Here is a 22,750-nt window from a genome sequence, read left to right as displayed (position 1 = left end):
TTTTAACTAGTTTTGGTGCCAGTCTGATTTGAGGTTGCTAAGTTTGGAGTCACAGTGTTGGCTGATCAAACAAAATGCATTCTTTGACCTTTCTTACTGCTTGGAAGTGTTTCTCATGGTATGATTAAAGTGGTTACATGCAAACATAATATATAGATAAGTCAAGACTTAAAGAAGTACTTTTGTTCTAATACGGGTAAGTGATGTCTTCCTAGTAATGGCAGAATATTTTAAATGGAGAGAAAAAAGGAAAAATAGCAATGGATCTGGTATCAGTGAAATGGAAACATACTTCTGCTCCATTACAGAGCTATTCAGACAAGAAAAGATCTCATTCAACTCTGCTAATGTTTTGCACTTTTAAATGTAGACATTTAATAGACATAAAGCATCATTTTCCATACTAAATACAATCCTTTCCAAACAAAAACTGTAAGTACAACATCTAATAACATTTCTACCTATAAAATAGCAATACTATTTGCTACAGAAGAACATCCTACTATTAACTAAGCACACAATGCAGAAGATCAACAGACATGAATAAAACCATTACAGAAGTAATGTTATGCAAATCAGGAAACCTGTATTTTTGAACAGCTATTCCCCGTCTGTTTCTCTGGGTAACAGAAAGATGTGATATCATCACATAAGATATAATTAAGCATCACCCCAAGATCAGTCAAGATTTAAGCAATTACCAAATGTTAATCACCTTTGGGAGAATGAAAATATGTGATAGTTCTATTAGTAGGAATAATGAAAAAGGAAAAGATAGTTAAATGCCAGTAGAAAATTCCACCAATATCCTTCAGCAAAGGCTTCAATGAGCATTCACTGTGAGTGAAATGTATCCTTATCTCTATGCAAAAAGGCTTATTAATTTGACTTTGCTTTTGCAGCTCTGCAAGAATACAACTTACTCTTTAATTGGTTCAGACTTTAATTCAGACTTCAAAGTAACAAAAGCATTTCCTCTGTAACGTATTTGTAACAATTTGGGCTTACTGAATTCATAAAATCTAAAGAAAATGGCCTCTCTCTTGTCTGGATCCAATTTCTCCTCTAATCTAATATATACATTTTAAGAGGATCTGTAAGATCCCCCTCTACAGCATAATTGGGCAGAAGATGCTTCTTTCTTGGTAACTTCCACACCTGGTGTTAATCCCTTGTAATAAATACTACAGTGACACAGGAGGTCTCAGTTTCTGTATTCACATCATTTAGACTATTTCTTACGAGTTGTGACAACCAGAAACATTAAATTAATAGTACAGTTTACAGCCATAGAGTTGTACTTACTTTTATTTGGCTTTTCAGAGATTCATGAAGGAGAAAACCTACTTGTGCAACAGCTTCCTTCACATCGGTAATAACACAAACTTGTTGTGATAGGTTGTCTGTGATCAAGAAAAAACCCTTAGTATTTCATGCAAAGAAAAATCAATCAAAGTTACTAATCTGCTAAACATTACCTTCAATCCATATACTGCTGTCTCTTGACAGAACCTTTTCAACAGCTGTAAATTTAATTTTAAGATGACTTATTTCAAGGCACAGTTAATATAACTACATAATTTATATAACATACATCTCAAATATAAAATTCATATTCTATTTTCTATTATTTTGTACAACGTGAAAACATCACATAAGGCCTGTCCCCAAAGCCCATTTAAATAAGGGACTTCTATGAAAAGGTATTTGTTCAGGTCCACATTACTGACACTAGATGACAACCAGGAACATGAGTTTTTGAAAACTTCATACCACTTATCACTTCAACAGATCACTACATGCAGTGTCAGCAATATTGAGAAAAGCAAAAAAACCCCAGGAGATAGCATAAATCCGCTTCCCAACAATATATAATATGTAATAGCAAAAAAAAAAAAAAAAGTCTTGAAAATACTGTTCAGGGAGATAGCAGATATAACTGTTCACCTCAATATCAAAAAAGTTGCAGAGTCAGTGACAAAGATCTTGGCATGGGGAACTTCTTAGATCTTTTACTGGTGGGGGAAAAAATATAATATTTTGTTGATACCAAGAACAACAGTTTCAAGTTATTGCCTGATCTGCTCCATAAAGCAAATATTTCAGAAAATTAGTATTTTCTCTTGTTGTTGACTACAGTTTCAAGATTCAGTGAGCATTTTCCTTTCTTTAAGCAAACAAATCAAAATAATTCAAGTCTGAAACTCTCGCTTCTAATTCAGGATTTTATCCTTTAGCTGTTGAATTAATATGCAGACCAAAACATAAGATTTCCAATGTCTTTGGGGTAGCCATTCCATAAGCAGCTAGAAATTTCATAAATGTAAAGTCTAATTATGCTTAAAGCAGACTTCAATGAAACTTCAGGGACATAAATATACCAAATACCACCACAAAATAAATTAGTAGTGAAAGACATAAAAGAAATTATAAAAATATGGCCTAACTGCTCTTCAAACAAGTCTGAATATAAAGATACATATTTGTTGCATGTGGAAAGGTTTTTTTATAATTACATACCACACAATAAGTTCAATCAGATGCATTACTTAAGTAAACATCTCACTTTCTATTGTAAACTCAAAGACTTCTTTACAAAAATAGACATACAGACCTGAAAATTAATTTTAAAGCTGCTGCAGATTTAACATTATTGGAAAGTGACTTGTGATTTTTAAACAATTTTTTGTGAGCAGGAAAAGTGAATTAATGACCGAGGATCCCAAAAGATAATTACAATGATTTTATGAATCATGGGCATTTATTATGTCCAATATTTATAACGTGACAATGAAAATAGTGGTAGCAACTGGCTTTGTATTAAGTTAGCACGAATGGGGAGGGGGGAAGAAAGAGAGAACAATAAACATCTGCTTATAAACCATCACAACGAGATGAAAGCAAGAATTAAAAAAATGCATGGCTAGTTCTCACAGGACTGGAAATCACAGTATACCACAACAGTGGGAGAAATTATCTTCCCATAGATTCACTGGGCAAAAAAATATACAGAACATGCATCAAAGTTGGCTTCTACTTAAGACAGGATAACTTTACAGTCTAAAAAATGGGTCAATGGGAAACCATATTGAATTAATTTCTTATCAGCAGAAAGAAACTGGTGGGTAGATTGAAATCAGAGCAAGAGCCACTTGAGTTTAGTACTGTACACGGAATGCAGATACACTGCAGATACAAGATAGATGTACATAATAAACCAGACTAGCATATCAGATTTCAAGAACTCAGATTCTATTGAACTAAGTAATTTAATGAAGAAGGTCAGATTGGAGCTATTACAAAAATCCACATGTGGAAGAAGGCTGTGGTATCCAAAAAGGCACCATAACTTATGCTCAGACAGTTCTTTTTAAAAAGAAGTCAGTTATCAACAGCAAGTGTCAAAAGTAACCTCACAAGAGGCTGCTCAAAGACTGCAACTATAAAAGCCCATCTCACTCCTCTCCCCAGCCCCCTTAAACCTCTAACTTCCTGTAATGTAAATGAGAAAGGAGAGACAACTACCAAAAAAGTGACTAAGATTTGCAGGTTGAATTTAATAAAGAAGAAAGCAAAATTGAATGAAGTATGAAAAAAATGTAGTTTTAATCTGGAGGAGGAATGTAATATTATAGGGGGAAAGTCTATTAATAAAGTACGAAAAAATTTAAAGTAATGAAAATACACACATTGAAAAGATGCTGCATGCTTTTAAATGATCAAGAAAAATGAAGTCTGGGAAATCATCGTTTATAAAATCATCATAGCAAAGCAACAGTTCTGTTCTAGTTGAGGTTTAAAACTCAATTTCCATTTAAATCCCAACTGTTTCAAGTGGCCAAAAAGAACTATATGTTCATTTAGACTGTCTGCACCTTTGCTGTATTGTGGGAAGGAAGGCCGAATGGAGCCTTCCTCCCTGAGACTGCCTGTGTCGCACCTCTGGTAAGCTGATGGAGCTCTCTGTCACTCAGTGTAATCACCCTGAACCCAGTGAGCACAGCTCGAGCACTGGCTCGTAACTCCACAGATTTCATGAGTTCTGCTGACTGCCAGTAAAGCTAACTGCGTGCTGCATTTCATTCCTGGTTTTCAGAAGTCTGTCTGGGTGAACAAAACAGTCATTCTGGAAAGCCACGCCATGGCCATGTCACGAAGAATTTTAATACTCCGGTAACAAAATCTTGTTTTTCATCAGACCGCTGGATAATTCAGGCTGGAGGGGACCTCAGGAGGTCTCCAGTCCAAACTTCTGCTCAAAGCAGGATCACCCATGAGGTCAGGCCTGATCGCTCAGCCTCTTACTCCCCTGGCACTTGAAAACCTTTGAGGACGGAGACTGCACAACCTCTCCAGGCAACCTGTTCACTGCTTGTTTGTCCTCATGGTGAAAGTTTTTCCTTTTATTGAGTTGGAACTTCCCTTGGTTCAGTTTCTGCCTGTTACCTCTTGTCCTCCCACCATGCACCATTGTTCTACTTTTCTTCCCTACTTTCACACTGTATCTTCCTTTTCATCTGCCCAACCTTTTATTTTTTTTTCTCTCGCTATTACATTACCTATCAAAATCTCTCTCTTGCTTTGGCTTCCTCTTCCTCTACTTTAAATTTATTATTTCCCTGGAAACCTCCTCTTCCCAGTACATGTCTGCCATTTACTCTTGCCTTCTTTCCAGCTGTACCTGATTATGGAGTAACCCTCCCCATACTGCATCACATTTAACATCCACTCAGAGCATATTTTTTGCATAAAATTAAAAATAGTTAAAACTTTACACTGCCAAATTCTGTTAGGTTAAACATTAAATTTCTCTGTCAGGAAAGGAGTAGGAATTTTCTTCATTAAAGATAAACTTGATACAGGATTTCAGAATTTGTTCCGTTAAACCTCCTTCCCTCTCCAGCAGAAAACTTCATTTTCAATTTTTATGTGCCATTGTTTGGTATCCTGAAAGCTTTAGATCACATTATTATTCAGTAACACCTGTTACAGTCTTTATCCCAGGATCTCATCCAAAATTCTAAACTAAAATGTGTGCATGTTTATGGAACTACCTTAGTTAGATAATGTATTAAGTGTACTCTAATGAATGACTTAAAAGTTTACCCTGAAAAGCATGCCACAAACAAGCAGCAATTAAAATAATACTTTGTTTGAATAAAGATCATAAATATCATATCCTAGGGAATACATACCATAAGAATAAAAATGCATCTGAATGGCAAATAGGTTTTAGCCTACAGACATAAATTTTTTCTCTTAATTGCACATATATGTGTATACATACACTTGTTTTTGTAAACATATGTTCATACCATGCCATTCTTGGTCTGTCATTACAATTCCTACTGTTCTGGAAGCACATCCTATTCATCAAAATACTTTTGAAGTTTGCAGTGAATTCAAAATAGTAAATTCATTTATCAGAATTCCATTTTCACTTGCTACACAGGAATGGCTTGACTGGTCTGGAAATTCAGTATGATTCTCCCTGGCATTTTTAGTATCTCAGAACAGAGATGTTTCTACCACTGTAAACACAAGAAAAATGAAATAAGTACTGCCAAGCATTTAGTTCATTCTTGCTCAACAGAATGAGTTGAAATTGTTATTCATATAACGTAGGTAATCAAAAATATCTAACAATTTTTTTGTTTATCCATTCCACATTTCTCTGTAGCCACAAAAACCAAAAGCAAAACTTGACACTGCCCCTACCAATATCAGTATACAAGAAAGAGAGGAAGATTTTGTGGTAGAAGACAAGGAAGAGGGTTGTTTTCACCTGACAGTAACTATTCTGAGGAGTACCTCCCCACCTGCCAGTCCATGTCTTTGCCTCACAGCAGAGAACAGCCACAGGTTAATGAGTGTGCCCATGAAAATGCAGCCTACCTCAAGTAAGATATCTGTCCTTTGATAAACAAGGCTTATGTCCATTTTTTATTTTTTTTATAAAAAGTCACGTGGGTTCTTCATATAACACAAAACATAGTATGTAGCTCCTGATAGTCATAAACAGTTTGAAGGCATTACAATATTTTTCTTGGCACTTGCAAAACATAATTGTATCTGCATCAGCAGATAGTTATTTAGCCAAATGTGAGGGCAAAATATCCAATCTGCAAGTGCACACTCTTGTGAAAAAGTCATTGCAGAAGAAGGGCCCTTAAGAAAAGAAAAAGGAGGAAGAGAGAGAGTCAAACTCTAAGTTACAAACTTCTACTGAGAAGCACCATTTAAAGTTTACATGTTGGAACTAGAGTTCAAAGATACCTACCCCGAGGGTAGCAGTCCTAATGGAAATTTTTTAGGATGTTTTGTATTAGCCTGATCTTAACTACATTTCTAGATGAGTCACCCTTATTGTAAGACGATGTTTTCTTACTTCAAGACTATTAAAAACAGGCATGTGCCACCTTGTCTGCATATTCTACAAGTTCATACCTGCTTAACTAAAGAAAAGCATTAAATTTACTGTTTATAAAACAAATGATGTTAGGATTCAGACTTTCATAATACAGTTGTAAAAGAGACTTGAGGAAATAAGCAAATTAATAAGACATGTTTTAAGAAAACAGCCTCAAAAGATAACTCATTAGTCTATTTACATTAGTGAAACATTTCTTTGTATTGCCTTGAATATGAATGATATATATACATATAAATATCTAAAGTACAAAAATGTATGAATGCATGTATGTTTTTCTTACTTCCACCTGAGTCAAGTTTAGCAAGCTGAAATTTGTCAATTATGTCTCATTAGGCCAGTAGTTAAAAATCTCGCTGTGCTTCTATGAAACATTTGGGATTTATTAATTGGGTAGTTACATTTGTAATATAGCTCACTGAAGAAACAGTCTCATAATTATAATCACGATTAACTGTATTTTTTCAGACATCATTTAATTGCCAAACATACTACCATAATCATTTTTCTTGTATTTAATTTGATTAATTACAAAACTATAATTTAATACATGGACAAGAGACAGAAATGCAAGCGTACCTCAAAAATAAACAGGATAGCAAAATAAAATGTCAAACTGAACCATGAGGAACCTGTTCTTTAGCAAAGCTGTCCAGAGGCACAAGTGTAACCTTAACATTCTAGCATAAAAATTTAAGTATTTAAAGATCTGTTGAAGTTCATAATTCAAAGCAAAAAAATTACTATTTGAAACCAGAAAGGGAACAGTTGGATGAATAATTCTCATCAAAACAAATATTTTTAATATAGTTTAAATGGATTTTCTAAATAAAACTAATAGGTTAACAGAAAAGATAACTGTCATTCTCTGAAGTTGAAGGAAACTAAGTTTCGGTCACTAATAAATATAACTGTAGATGACATGAAATTTGGAACTGTAGTCACAAAATTAAATGTGTACACTCAAAAGTTCTTCATCACTGCTGAATTCATCCAGTGATAAAATGTGCATCCAGCAAAGTAAATTGTATCACTTAATAATAAAGAAATCAGTTGTGAAGACAGGAACAGTAGTGGGGAGCCGGTGTGAGGCCCGTGCCCTTAGTACCCTAGAGTCTCCCAGCCCACACATGTAGCTTCTGGGACATCTCCAGAGGACCCTGACAGCATGCAAGGTGGCAGGCCGAAAGCTGGTACCTCGCAACCCAGCCTTACAGTGTCATGCAGGACTTCCCCTTGAGGCACTCTACGTGGCCTGAACCTGGAGTCTGAATCCACCCAAGTATGTGATACAGGACTGTAGTATCCAGTGTGCAATGCTGCATTTCAGTCCTGTGTCCTCTTCAACAACTTGACACAAAGAAGAACCATCATGTAGAACACCATCCCAGGGGTAACACCATTTATACTCAAAGTGATATATAATGTCAGGAAGAGGCACCCTCTTCTCCATATAGGTAGGAAAGATTGCTGCTAGCTATGCTCAGCAAGGTTACAGACACAGTAGTAGCCAGTGCCAAGCAAAAGTAAAAGAAAGGGGTTTTACAAGGCAAAAGACAGTAAATTCCACATGGGAAGGCAGGTATTCCTGCCATAAATATGCCTTTCTGGAGTTCCTGCCATCTCATCATCATGCCAAAGAAGGAAAAGGAAAAGAGAAGGAAAGGAAAAAGAGGAGGTAGATATCCAGAAAACCCATCCTGATGATTACTCTAAGGGGGAACAGTATCTGAAAATCCACAACCACGTGAGTCTCGTGCGAGCCATGAATAGCACATTAGTACACTGAGGACTTCTGCTAGCCAAGTTTGTATCTCTGAACAGATCGGAATCAGCAGAAGTTCCTTCCTCTCTCCAGAGACTGTTACTGAAACCATCAGAAGAAACATTGCATGCCACTTTCTTGCAGTGCTTGTTTCGCTGTCAGTCTCCATGACACACTTCCATGACACTAGCAGGTCTGTAACACAGAAGCTCACAAACAGCAGTGAGTAGCTACCACACAGCAGACAGCTACCTAAGTTGTGGGAGAAAGCACAAAAGGGTAATGATAAGTAGGAGCACTTCATATAGCACCACATAGCGGGTTCTGAACTCTCAAGAAAAGCAGACACTGTGATACAGTCAATTATTCAGCTAGTAGGAAAGGCCTAACTGAGCATGCCTTGGCTTGTAGGATGGTTGCCATTCTGGAAGGTGACCTATCCTTGAAGGTCTTCCATAGGCACAGCACAACACAGCAAAACATAGCTATTAAGATTTCTTCTGCAAAACTAACAACTATGAGACTGAATGATGCAACATGGGGGTACAACAGGATGATGCTGAATAGGACAAAAATATATTCTCCCCCTAAATATGCTTTAAGTGTGGCATGAACTGTAAATAAAATGCTTGCCTAATATTAATTTACACAGCTCAACTGTCCACTACAAAAATAAGTCATGTTATATCAACCTGAAAATCTGGTATTTGAAGCCTTTTGAAGGGCACAGAATAGATAAGGCACAACTCTCAAACTGCAGACTTGGAGTGCTAACAGTGTGTATTCAAAACCCCATTAAAGATAATTATTATGTAAGATAAATCTGTTATGGGGTGTCCTAATTAGCTATGGAGGACTCATTATACAGCTTGCATAAGGAGTAAAGGACATGTACAGCATCCCCTTCCTGAACTCATGCAATGCAGCAAAAAGCAAATCTAAAATTCAACAAACTTAAAGTACAGTTTTTCATACAGACCAGGCACAATAAAGACTACTGAGGTTACTGAAACAGACATATTGCATGCTGCCACAGTAACAGAATATTAGATAAGTAAAGATCAAGTAAGGGGTTAGCTTGGTTTACCACCATGAAGGCCTTCATTTTTACTTTAAGCTACAAAAACTTTTTATCATAACTAACAGCTGGAAAAGATTGTATTGACTTGAGTGAAAACAAAAAATGTGATAACATGATGAAATGCACATGTAAAATACGTATCTATGAAGAGAATGACTGGTCATTTACAGCATTTTTGCTCCAGTTATAAACAGAAATAGTTAAACTTAGTGACTGCTCCTTTCATTTGAATAAGCTGCATCCTCATTTTCTACTCAAGCAGTTCTAGAGAAAGCTGCTTGGAATGGATCTTACTTTTTAAATAAATTATAACTACTCTTCTTTAACGACTTATGAGATTATTGAAGCCCTTATATACACAGGAACATGGAAATTTATTTGCATGAAGGTTGCAGTATTGTTTCAGGTTTGTAATTTTTTTGTATGAAATAATAGTGTGTATGTGTTACATAAAATTAGCATACAATACTATAAAAAATTTTTAAGCAAAATGTTTCAAAATATTACCAATCTACTTGTTTTTCTTTTAAATAATCTATAAAGAAGAAAGGATAGCACTGATTAAAAGAATACACAGAGTCACCTTTATAAGGATGAGAGGGCAGCAAAGGGAAAGCACAGAAACCATTTTTTCACATTGTATTCATTTCTAGGTTCCCCATAAGAAGCGTGATGACTCAGTTCCCACCTTCACAAGAGCTGCTCTGTAATGATGGGGATATGTGGGGAAGGAGACATAAGCAAACTGGACAGCTGAATGATGGGAGCAGAGTGCTGTCTCCTTCTCTAGCTACATAAAGCAACATATTTTACATAAGGCGTCCATCTGGCTTTCTCCTTGCCCACTACAGAAGAACGTATCTAGTAAAGGATCAAATAAACTGCAAGAAGAACAAGATTTGAACAAGAACTTTTTAAAAATATAAATCAGCACTGGTTTTGATTTTTCTTTTCGTTTGAAGTTTACACACCCTCAGTACATCCTGAAGGTCCTCTGAACTAAATAATTCTTAAATATTTGAGTAATACTGAATGATACAGTTCAATAAATTGGCCTTCGTATTACAAAAGAAGTACAGTCTACAGTCAAGTTCAAGGAAAACAGAAATGAAAATGGATCTACTTGATCCAGTAATGACTGATAAATTGCCATTAAATATTGAGAACATACATGGTAAGCAAATACGAAAAATACACAGGAAAAAGGAAAATAAGATCAAAGTAACACAGAACTATGAGTTTGCTGAGATTTTTTCCAAGTTGAATATTGAACCTTTTGTCAAGATATGATCAACATAGTACATTCATTGAGCTGATTCATGGCATTTACATCATTTTATGCTGGCATTACCAGCTACAGCAACCTTGACTGACAGAAGTACAACAATTCTTGTTACAGCAAATATTTACAAACACTGTAACAAAACAGCACATCCAAGCGGCTGAATCAGCTTTCTACATTTCCTTAACGTTACCATCAGAGGGAATTTTTCTTTGACAGTCTCTGCTATATAGATAATACTTAAAATTACAGATAATACTTAAAATTAAAAGAAGTCTGTACTGTAAAAGCATGCATACACTCTATTAGAATTAGGAATTCAGTGAGAATGGTGTAATGGGATCTATATTTAGACTGGAAAAAAAGAACTTCATTTTTTTATATAATTACTTCTGCACTTCTCAAAGATTGGAAGCTTCCCTTTTTTCCATTGATCTGTCATTCAAGGTAAAGTATTAGTTCCAATTCCTATTCATCAAGGAGACAAAATCATTGCTTAATTTTATATCATACTGTACCATGAAATCCCTCTTTTGCATACTGATTCATTCTATTAACTATTTTTTTGTCTTATGAGCCATTTTGCTCATATGACAACCACAATAACAATATTTGAACTTTTAAAATTTATATTCAAGCTGAATTGTTTTATCCAAGGAAAGATCACTTAATATTAAATGAAAACTACTATGTACTTTTCCAAGAGCACAAGAATTTCAGAAAATTAAAAAAAAAATGCTTTGATAATCACTGGGCCAACTCAAGAACTTCTTATCTAGATTTTATTTGTGAAAAACTCTTAATGGCAGAATGAATTCTGTTTGCATGAAGTTTGTAAATATCCAATAGCTATCAAAAAATAAGTGGACAAAATGGAGAAACTGCATATTTTGAAAATGTTTTTCCAGTTTAAGTCAGATCACACCCTCATTTTCAAAGCTTCCCATAAGCTTGAATAAGTTAAAAATACTGTTCTGAAAATATTAACCCAAGTAATTTCTGAGATTAAATACTCTTTTCAGTAACTCAGTAAAAGCTGATGAAAAATGGCATTTATAAACCAAGAGATGCTCATATTGGCAATCATCTCAGCTGAATGAATGACTCCTAGGAAATCAAGGAAAGACAGTCTCCCTTCCAACCTCCCAGCTTTGTAATAAAAAACCTAAGAATCCTAAGAATTTCCAGGCTTTCCAGCTGTATAAATGGAATTTTCTGTATTTCAGTTTGTGTCCATTGCCTGTTCTCTTTTTGCTGAACACCACCGAGGAAGAGTCTGGCTCCATCTTCCTCACTCCAACCCATCTGGCATTTATACACATTGCTAAGATCCCCCTGAGCCTTCTCTTCTCCAGGCATAACAGCCCAAGCTCTCGCAGCATCTCCTCATATGACAGATGCTCCACTACCTTAATCATCGTCATGGCTCTTTGCTCGACTCTCTCCAGTATGATCATGTCTCTCCTGGAGCCCAGAACTGGACCCAACACTCCAGATGTGACCTCATCAGTGCTGAGCAGAGGGGAAGGATCACCTCCCTCGACCTGCTGGCAATGCTCTGCCCACTGTAGCCCAAGCGGCTGTTGGCCTTCTTTGCCATAAGGGCGCATTGCCAGCTCCTGTTCAATTTGTTGTCCATCAGGACCCCTCATGGCCTTTTCAGCAGAGCTGCTTTCCAGCTGGTCAGCCCCCAGCCTGTAAAGGTGCTTCCCAAGTGCAGGACTTCGCATTTCCCCTTGCCGAATTTCATGAGACTCCTGTTCATCCCTTTCTCCAGCCTGTCAATGTCCTTCTGAATGGCAGCACAACCACCTGGTCTATCAACTACTCCTCCCAATTTTACATCATGTGCAGACTTGCTGAGAGTGTGCTCTGCCCTATCATTCAGATCATTCGTGAAGATTTTACCCAGCATTGACCCCTAGGGTACACCACTAGTGAGTGGGCTCCAGCTGGACTTTACTGTTTGAGCCAGTTTTCAATCCACCTCGCTGTCTACTTTTCTAGGCTGTACGTCCTCAGTTTGTCAATGAGAATGTCATGGGAGATAGCGTCAAAAGCCTTGTTGAAATCAAGACAAACCATATCCACTGCTCTCCTCTCATCCACCATGCTAGTCATTTCATTGTAGAAGGCTATCAGGCTGGTCAGGCATAATTTCCCCTTTGTAAACTCATGTCGACTACACAGTTTATCCCTCAGTTCTCAACAAGGAGTCAAGCAAGAGTACCCTGAATCAGTGCCTATCAGTTTACAATAACCATCACTGTGCTTATTATACGGTACTTAAGAGTTCTTCCCTTCTACATTGTTTTTGGATTGAGTTGATCTAGATAAAGACTAAATCTAGTCTTTACGTTAAACTGCTATGAAACCACTGTTGCCAGTACAGGAAAAGGTTAAAACCAAGGTCAACGAAGTATTTATAAATTAATGGAATACCTCAATATCATATAATTGCTATATCAATTTAGGTAAAAAGTTGCTGTACGTAAAAGAGTGAAGAGCCCTAAAGAGTTAATATTTAATTTTCAGTCTACTATTTAGATTAGAAAGATGGAAAATATTCAGAATTGAACTGCAAATGAAAGAAAAAAAAATGTTTATTCCTTATAAAGCCATTCAAAATTAATCTCTGTTTGACTTTGTAGCATACACAGCTTTTTATAAGGTTCTCTATTGTAAGAGAAGTAAATAAAAGTAAATAATGCATAATGTAAGTATTCCAGTGAACAAGCTAAAACAACTTGCCTAAGCACATTTTATTCATCATAAAACTTTTGTTAAAGACATTTAAAACTGTAGCACACAGGATTCTTAATTAGACTCAGGAACATGCAAACTGACAGCCACAAGGACGAACACATACCCTTAATAATCGATTCAGCTGCATACAGATCCCGCTTGTAGGTCACCTAAAGGACAGACAAGCCTCATTAGATTTAACACTGCAGGAAGGAATGTAAAACCAATAAAACAATGCCCTGAAGGCAATTCTTTACATTTGAAATACCATAAACAAATGATATTGTCAATTTCTTAATTCTGGTAAAATATCACTGGCAAGTCATGAGAACAGAAGTTGCAGAAATTACCGGAGACTCAAGAGAAACCTTTTTTTAAATACTTAGATCTGCTTAGAACTCATTTGACACCTAAACTATTTTTAACCCTTTGAAGAATCATAAAAACATGATATTGCATCTATTTTCACACATCCATTCTACTCTATAATTTTATTGTGAAATAGATTAATTTTTTATAGGACTTGCAATCATAAAAATGACAGCCAGGGAGAAGCCTCATTATTTCTTTTACTAATATAGGTGTAATTTTTCAGTAGTGCAAGACTATTACTGTTAATGAGAGTCCAATTAATCAGTGGGAGTCAGTGAGACTATAGTAGGCTTTGTATGAGCTTTCAGAGGATTAAAAACCATCAAGATCTTCTTGAAGACATTAATCAGATCAAGTTAGATGGACAATAAGACGCTGAATATTTACTTGGTACTTACAAAAAACCCCTTTCACATCTGCCTTTGTACCCTCATGGTGGTTGACAGTCCCAGTATTAGGCTTTGCAAATAAAATAACAGAAAACTAAAGACAGCATCTACCCAAGACATTAACAGTCTTTGCTAGCAATGTCTTCACAATGACATGCAGTGACATGAACTGATATAAGAATAACTCCTAAACATTTGTCTTTGTTTTTACTGTAATTTCCTTTTATATTAAATAAAATATTACTGGATTTTCTGTAAATTTTTTCTTTTTTTTTTCTTTCTTTTTGAAATGGACTGAATAGGATTCCAAAAGCTTTAGTGCTGCAAAGTAAATCTTACAGCAGAAACATACAATTGTAGGTATTAGCATTAGCATAGTCTCCAAGTAAACTATTATTTGATTTTAATATAAGGATTCTTGTAACCGCTTTCCTTTCCATCTCATAAATTAAGCTGTATATTGTAGTCAGAAACAGATGAATAATATTACCTTTCTCATTACCCATCATTTCTCCAAGGAATTCTATTCTTTTAAAATTAACTTACTTCCCTATAGCTTGTCCTGCAGAAGCAGCCAGTGAATGAATCTAGCCTGAGAAATCTTAGGTATCCGAGTTTACATACTGTTGGGAAGAATATATGTCCTGAATTTAAATTTAAGGATAAAGAATTTTTGAGTGACCAATTTTGTTGCAAGGTTTCTTTCTAATTACCTGTTTCTAGGCGGCTTTTATACTGAACTTTCAGTAAATCTGTAAAAGATTACCATCTAAAAACCTTTCAAGAAACAAGACTATCTAAGCTCTGTCAAAAGTGGTCCCACGTACTCTAAGGTTCATAATCTCTTTGAGATGCAGAAGTATTTTTAAGTAGTCTGATTTTAAAAAGAAGTTACTTCATAAAGTAGGCCCAGTCTTCAAGAAAACAGCACAGAAGAATAAAAAATTAAGAATGAACCTTTAAAATCACTTCTGAAATTCTGAGCCAGACATCTGCAAATACTTTTTAGGGTGGTTTCCTAGAGAAATAAATCATCTGAGACCATATCAGACTATCCATATATATTTCTTTCATAATCTTTGATCCTATAAGCTAATTTCAGATACAAGCTCCTATAAGCTTCATGAAAATAGTAAAGTTGACAGAGAGAAAAACCCTGCCAGCTACCACAGGTGACCACCACTTAGCAGTCAGGGAGGGAGGGATTCTCTATACGTCTTTCAACATTGAATAAGATGCTAAATCCAACCAAAGTTTCTCTTAAGGTATGGATATTCATAACGTCTCTGGATTTTCTTGTGTTAAGAAATGTTCTTGCAATTTAGATGAGACTTATTCAAAAGGCAGGGAACCACGACAGAGACATGCTTTGGTTTAATTCCAACCATTGATTGTTTTAGTATGAATTTGTTTTAAACAACTTTTAAGGCTAGTCAATACAACAGTTTATTGTTCTGAGCGGCTATACTGCTTTATCTCCAGTTTCACTAAAGTGGATTTGCATTCTACACTCACCCCAGCTGGAAGCAATTCAGATCTAGCCAAATCAGCCAGGAAGAATACTTTAACTGCCACTCTATACCAGAAAGTAAGACGGCACTCTCCACTCTTGCAGACCAGGTGAGGTGCAAAAATCACAGTGGAAAAAGAATAAGCAAGAAAAATGACACACAGCAGTTCCCTCTCACTTTGCAGAAGAGCGATCTTCTACCTCATCCATTTCTGGTTTTTTTAATATCACATTACTAAGCTAAATCTCTACGGACTTATCAAATTACCATCTAATCTTCTTTTTCATGCTCTTCTCTGAACCTTCTCTATTTATCAACTGTTGCACAGAGTTTGAGTCCAGATTTGACCATGGTATTCTAGATGCACTTGTAATACTAGAACATCTCTTTTCTAATTTCATATTCTTGTTTCTATATCCGTAGCTGACATAAGGTATTTTGCCCACAGTGGAAACTTGCTATCTTCTGTGATTCCTACACCATTTTCAAAGTCACTGCCTTCCTAGAACTATTCTCTAAATATGGCCTATAATTTTTTGTTTCTAAAAACACTTCTTTATACTTGGCTGCAATGAAAAGCAGACCTTTTGTTTAAATTGTTTGTCAAGCAATCCTTACCAATAGGTTACTTCTGATCAATTATATTTTTATTTACAAATTCTTAAATCTTTGTGTTGTCTGCAAACTTTATCAGACAAATGTTAAATAGCTTAGAGACAATAACAGTTTCTGCAGAACTGTACGAGGTGAGAATTATCTTTTGAAATATATCAGTTATCCAATTTTTAATCTACTTAATGAGAACTAATACAATTACAGTCATCCTATGTTTAATTAAGATGCCATGTAGTAACAAGTCAAAATTCTGCCAACCATATATTGTATCAGCACTACCATCATTATCAGCCAAGACTATAATCTTGTAAAAAAGGCTTGAAGTCAATTTCACAAAATAAGTAAATTCTGTCTTGGTTGACGTTAATTACATTAGTCCCTTAACTCTCTATTAATCAAGTTCTGCCTGTAGCAGTGTACCCTTTTGTTTTGTTGATCAACATCGAACTCACGGGTTTCTAATTACTCAGATTCTCTGTCTTCATGTGACAACATTAATTTTCATTTTGTCCTCTTGAGCATCTAGTGTTCCAAGATTTTCTGAACGTTATTGCTGCAATCCAGAATATCGCTAGGCCAAATACTAAAACTCAACACAAAGAGCTTACTATCACAAATATGAAACCATTATCTGCTTATTTGGCAATGGCAGAATAGTCTTACTTATTAAACATTTCTCTACTTTTCTGTATAATAAACAATCTACTATATCTATTTAGTAAAGCTTCAAAATCATCAGACAAGGGTTTGTTTGTTTGCTTGTTTTCCTGTGTGCCCTTCTCTCTCAATTGTCAGACTGTAACTTTTCACTACCAAGGGAGATACTTTTTGAAAAGTTCCCCAAAGTTATTCCCATTTAATGTTTAAAAGTCTTCTTCAAACTGATTTAGCTTGATGAACATTTCAGATTTACAAAACTGTACGTTAAATGCAAAACATAACTCTTTACCAAAAAAATATAATAAAGTTATGATCACACACACACAAAATGCGCTGCATTTTAGTTTAATGAAGTATTTCCCTCTGTTATGCTAAGGTGTCATACAGATGTCCTTTGTATGGGATATTTTTGTAGGATTAGAAAATAACCTGTTTAGAAATGGTGAGGATTTTTCACACTACCAGCATTAAGTCTTTAAAAGTGTATCAATCTTTTAGAAATGTTCTTACAATGCAGTTTTCATCTGCATTATACACACAAACATATATTAGATTCCAACAATTACATTCTGTTACACGATTTTATAGTTTATTTAAGTGGATATTGCCCCAGAACATTTAAGGTCATTTTGTTTCAAAGGTGTCAAGCACAGAGAAACTGAAAATGTGGCGTTGATAGTGTCATTCTGTTTTCTTTTTTGCCACCCTGATCCTAAATATCTTATAAATAGTTACATAATAACTGCATTTATAATAGAACTTAAAAATATTTATTACACTGAAGTAATTTGAATGTTCCTGCCTGGTTGTTGTCACTATAAAGAATGATTTTAATTTTGTAATTTGTTATCAGAAAGTAAACAATCTCTTGCTTTAGCTCCAACGGTAAGTGACTTTGAAATGTTACTTTTTCTAATGCACTATAAGTAAACAGCACTCAGGTAGAATAATTAGAGTTAATTCAAGAAAACAATATATATGCACACATAAGTAACTTTTTCCCACAGCTTTGAGTCATTTAATGTTATGTAGGCTGTGCACCTAATAAATAAACTGAATTCTTACAAGTATCAGATCTGCTCCTTAAAGATTCAAGGTCCACATAGGATGGAACTGGTTTGTAATATCTGGACTTTAGAAACGGTTCTCCACCTGTTAATTGACTGCAGTTTTTCATTTATCTGAATATCTTTTTGCCTCTTGTTGAAAAACTAAGACTGAAGCCATTGGGAGCACATCAGTTCTTGGCATAAGAAATATAATATCAGCATTGAAAAGCCTTACAGAAAAAAACAACATATTACAAATTACATTATCATGACAGCTAAGGAAAGACAATTCTGCTTCTGAAAGGTGATTAGCAACAAACAGCAATAGCTCCTAACCATTTTGTAGGCAAGCATCGCTTGAGAAAATTGGCAGTCTTCTGCACTTCATCAAACTGCACAGACTGAGCACGAGTGTTCTCTTCTTTAATGGTACTACTCCAAGTCACCTGCCAAACACCCCAGTACAGAGTGACCAATACCAGGGTGCTATTCAAGCAGGAAGGAGCTATCTTCCTCTGTAGCCTCTAATCTGATATCAATATTTGCTGCAGAAACAATTTACTATTTTACAGACCTCATTTTTATGCCTTTGACTTCGAATGTCTTCACAAGCCACAGAAGACACCAATGACTTTTAGCTACAAAATAAGACAGGGAACAGGATGTGAGAAGGTACAGGTACTTTAATGACATGGCACCAGCATCTTTGTGTATACTACATATAGCATATTCACTGCTCTGCACCACTTACAGCACAGTATCTGCCCATAAATGGGTGCTGTTGCTACTGTCACGCACTGCACAATACTGCCAACACTGAGACTCTGCGGTGGGTTAACCTTGGCTGGATGCCAGGTGCCCACCAAAGCTGCTCTACCACTCCCTCTCCTCAGGTGGACAGGGGAGAGAAAATAAAACAAAAGGCTCGTGGGTCGACATAAGGACAGGGAGAGATCAGTCACCAGTTACCGTCATGGGCAAAACAGACTCAACTCAGGGAAACTAATTTAATTTATTGCCAATCAAAATCACAGTAGGGTAATGAGAAATAAAACCAAATCTTAAAAACACCTTCCCCCCACCCCTCCCTTCTTCCTGGGCTCAACTTTAATCCTGATTTCTCTACCTCCTCCCTCTGAGCAGCACAGGGAGATGGTGAATGGGGGTTGTGGTCACTTCATCACACATTGTCTCTCACACTCCTTCCTCCTCACACTCTTCCCATGCTCCAGCATGGCGTCCATCCCATGGGAGAGTCCTCCATGAACTTCTCCAATGTGGCCTTCCCATGGGCTGCAGTTCTTCATGAAATGCTCCACCGTGGGTCCCCCATGGGGTCACAAGTCCTGCCAGCAAACCTGCTTCAGCGTGGGCTCCTCTCTCCACGGGGCCACAGGTCCTGCCAGGAGCCTGCTCCAGAGCAGGCTCTCCACAGAGTCACAGCCTCCTTCAGGCATCCACCTGCTCCGGCGTGGGGTCCTCCACAGGCTGCAGCTGGATATCTGCTCCACCATTAACCTCCATGGGCTGCAGCGGCACAGCCTGCCTCACCATGGTCTTCACCACAGGCTGCAGGGGAATCTCTGCTCCGGCGCCTGGAGCACCTCCTCCCCCTCCTTCTTCACTGCCCTTGGTGTCTGCAGAGTTGTTTCTCTCACATATTCTCACTCCTCTCTCTGCAGCTGTTGTCCAGGGTTTTCTTCCCCCTTCTTAAATATGTTATCCCAGAGGCGCTACCACTGTCACTGATGGGCTCGGCCTTGGCCAGCGGCGGGTCTGTCTTGGAGCTGGCTGGCATTGGCTCTCTTGGACACAGGGGAAGCTTCTAGCAGCTTCTCACAGAAGCCACCCCTGTAGCCCCCCCGCTACCAAAACCTTGCCACGCAAACCCAATACAGACTCTTTCATCTGGTCCACAGTATTTTTGGCTTTTCTACCTGAATCTCCTTCTCCATGATATTCTCCAGTATGCCACCAGCTAAAAAAGTTCTCTGTCCAATAACTGAGCACCTACAAGGAATTCACTCTTCACGTGTTATCATTTTCCATGTGTTTACAGGCCTCGTTAAAGTCCAGTGCTACTGCAACGGGTCCCACATGCTAGAAAGTTAACAGCATCAGGATTTCGTTTCACCAACAATGTTGGAGTGGCACTAACACTTCAACAATTCTCTTTTAAAACAGAGATGTGCACAAGCTCAAGTCTGAAGTGTAACTGGGGGCTGGTTACTAGTGCTGTTCTTCAGGGGCTGATAATGCTGACAATACTGTCTTATATCCTTATTAATAACCTGGGAAAGGGGCAACACCCTCAGCAAACTAGTAGATGACAACAAATGGGGAAGTATTCAATATGCTCAAGGGTACAACACTCATTTAGAGGGATCCTGAAAGGCTGGAGAAAGGGGTGGAAAGAAACCTTGTGAAATATAACAAACACAAATACAGCATCCTGCGTCTGGGACAGAATAACCCTGTGCAGCAGTCCTTACTGATGCTAAAATACAGAAAACAGCTTTGCAGAAAAGGACCTTCTGGACAAGCTGAGCATGAGTCAGCAGTGTGTAGCAATGCAGAAAAGGAGTCCAACTGACTGGGCTGTATTAGTAAGGAAGTAGACTTCATTAGAGGGAATACAGGGATTATGCCCCTGTATTTGGCACTTTTGAGAACACACCAGAGTACTGTTTCTAGTTTTGGGCTCCCCAGTATAAGGCAATGAGGAACAGGAGGAAGCCCAGCAGAGGGCTGCTAAAATGGTGTGAGAGAACTTGGCTTGTTCAGCCCGAAGAACAGAAGATGAAGGGTGGGGAACGGTCATAATTAATGGCCATAGAGAACAGTAAACTAGACTTTTCTTGCAGATCTTTCTGTTGGCCTTTCATCCTTTCTCAGTGCAAGAGGCAGCAAGGGAAATGCTGATCAAATATTATGAAAAAAGTCTTCTCCATACAGAGGGATATGCATTGGAACTGTCTTCCCCAGAGAGTCTGTGAAATCTCCATTCTTGGATACTCAAAACTCAAATGGACAAGGCCCTGCACAGCCTAATCTAACTAACCTGGCCCCACTTTCAGCAAGGTGTTGGACCAGATGACATCTAGATACTTCCTTCAGTCTTAATTATTCTGTCATTCTAGGTCAAAAGACTACATTTCATCTGCTGGGCATCAGTAGTATCTACAGATAGTAAAGAACTAAATAAACATTATAAAGAACTAAATGAACATTATGGGTGTATTTTGTTACCCCTCATGTAAGTACCATGCTTTGTAATGGGAACAATGAAACCATCCAAAAAGTGATGTAATGCAAATATGCATGACATAATTTGTCTCTTAGAAGACTGAATAGGAAAACAGACAATATACTGTTTCAGAAAGACTATGTCCGCAGAAAGATATTCAAAGAAGTTGCTGTATGCAACCAATGCATAAGTAAATTTTACTGCTAAATTGCACAGGAAATTTGCACTGCAGATTCAGGAAATTACCTTTCTGTGTAAGATTTACTATCATATTATTAGAAATCACATCCCATTGGAGGGAATGTACTGTCAAAGACAGACGGAGTGATTTGAGCTGCTTCCAGATCCTTCAATGTGGTAATGAATAAAATTTAAAAAAAGGAAACACTTAAAAATTGCATGACACAACAGCTACTGAGAAAGAATAATGTCCCACCAACCAAAATAATGAAATGGGATACTTTTAAGCAGCAGGGACGTATCCTTTGGCACCTATATACACACCTGCTTTGTCAGTCATCAGGAACCTACAGATTATCAGACAAGGTGAATGATGTTCAAAAAATTTTAAAAGATTATTTGAAGAGCTCTTAAACATTACAGTGTTACTGAATGTAATGAACTGCTCTAAAAATCAAACTGTTGTTAGCCAGGTATTTGGCATCAAAGTGATGTCCTCATAGGAAAAGTGGAGGAAAACAGACAAAAGATACAGAAACAGCATGAGAAAGCTCATCTTATAAAAGAATGTTCTTAGTTTTAGAGATTATGGATTTATAGTTTTACAGATTCTCAGGTTATTCAAGTACCTAGCTGGTTTTCCTAGTTCCAGATAAATACTGTCTTCATTAATTATCTCAGGTAACATCTCCCCAAGTCTGTCTACAACAATGAGCTCTAAAAAAAGCTCATGATAATCCAAAAACAATTCTGAAATTTGGAAGAGAAAAGCCTAAGTATTACAATTGAAAACACATCTGAATTTTTATGGTAATATGCGAATTTTATTAATTTTAAAAGATATATAAAAAACAGATATTGTTATTGCCTTTACCTTCCAGAGGTCAGCTGTTCCTTCAACAAGTTTGGCATTTGTTTTACAGTATTTCAGAGCCAGATGCAAACATTCAGTTCCATAATCCAGGTCATAGTCTGTACACTGTAGTAATTAAAAAAGAATAAATATTCTTAATTAGTCTTAAAGAAATCATACTTTTAAGCAATAACAGATTTTCTTTCATTAATTAAACCTTACATCTCAACAGTCCTGTCGAGAATAATACATGCTGTATTAGGTAGGTAGGTTCAGGATGGATCAGAAATAAAACCCTTCCAAGAAGCTTATGCAAAATTCTAGCTATACAGCAAAGTGTTACAGAAGTAAATAAACACTTTATAACCACAAATGAATTCAATTAGGTGCTGCAAGTATCTTGTTACACCTTCATGTTGTCAACTAAATCAATGAGAAGTTACATGTATGAAAAAATTTCTGATGGAGTTGAGGCCTCACCAAAAGAAATCATCAACCTTCTAGTGTCAAACTTTTAGAGTATGGGAACAAGTTAATAAATTGTAGAAGCATGACTCTTCAAATGCCTTGT

General features: G+C 36.7%; 1 protein-coding gene across 1 annotated transcript in view; it reads right to left on the bottom strand.

Annotated features, from left to right (window-relative positions):
• The window catches only part of CRPPA (CDP-L-ribitol pyrophosphorylase A), a 126,163-nt gene that overhangs the window by 60,357 nt on the left and 43,056 nt on the right, over window positions 1-22,750 (bottom strand). The window contains exons 4-6 of the mRNA XM_050890925.1: window positions 22,201-22,305; window positions 13,428-13,473; window positions 1,306-1,403 (exon numbers count right to left, since the gene is read on the bottom strand). Of these exons, the coding sequence (XP_050746882.1) occupies window positions 1,306-1,403; window positions 13,428-13,473; window positions 22,201-22,305 (249 nt within the window). The remainder of the gene's footprint in view (window positions 1-1,305; window positions 1,404-13,427; window positions 13,474-22,200; window positions 22,306-22,750) is intronic.

Source organism: Gymnogyps californianus, chromosome 2 (assembly GCF_018139145.2).
Source record: "Gymnogyps californianus isolate 813 chromosome 2, ASM1813914v2, whole genome shotgun sequence".
In the NCBI taxonomy this organism is placed as follows: Eukaryota; Metazoa; Chordata; class Aves; order Accipitriformes; family Cathartidae; genus Gymnogyps; species Gymnogyps californianus.
The sequence above is the reverse complement of the archived record's forward strand: the minus strand, read 5'-3'. Positions and strand labels throughout refer to the sequence as shown.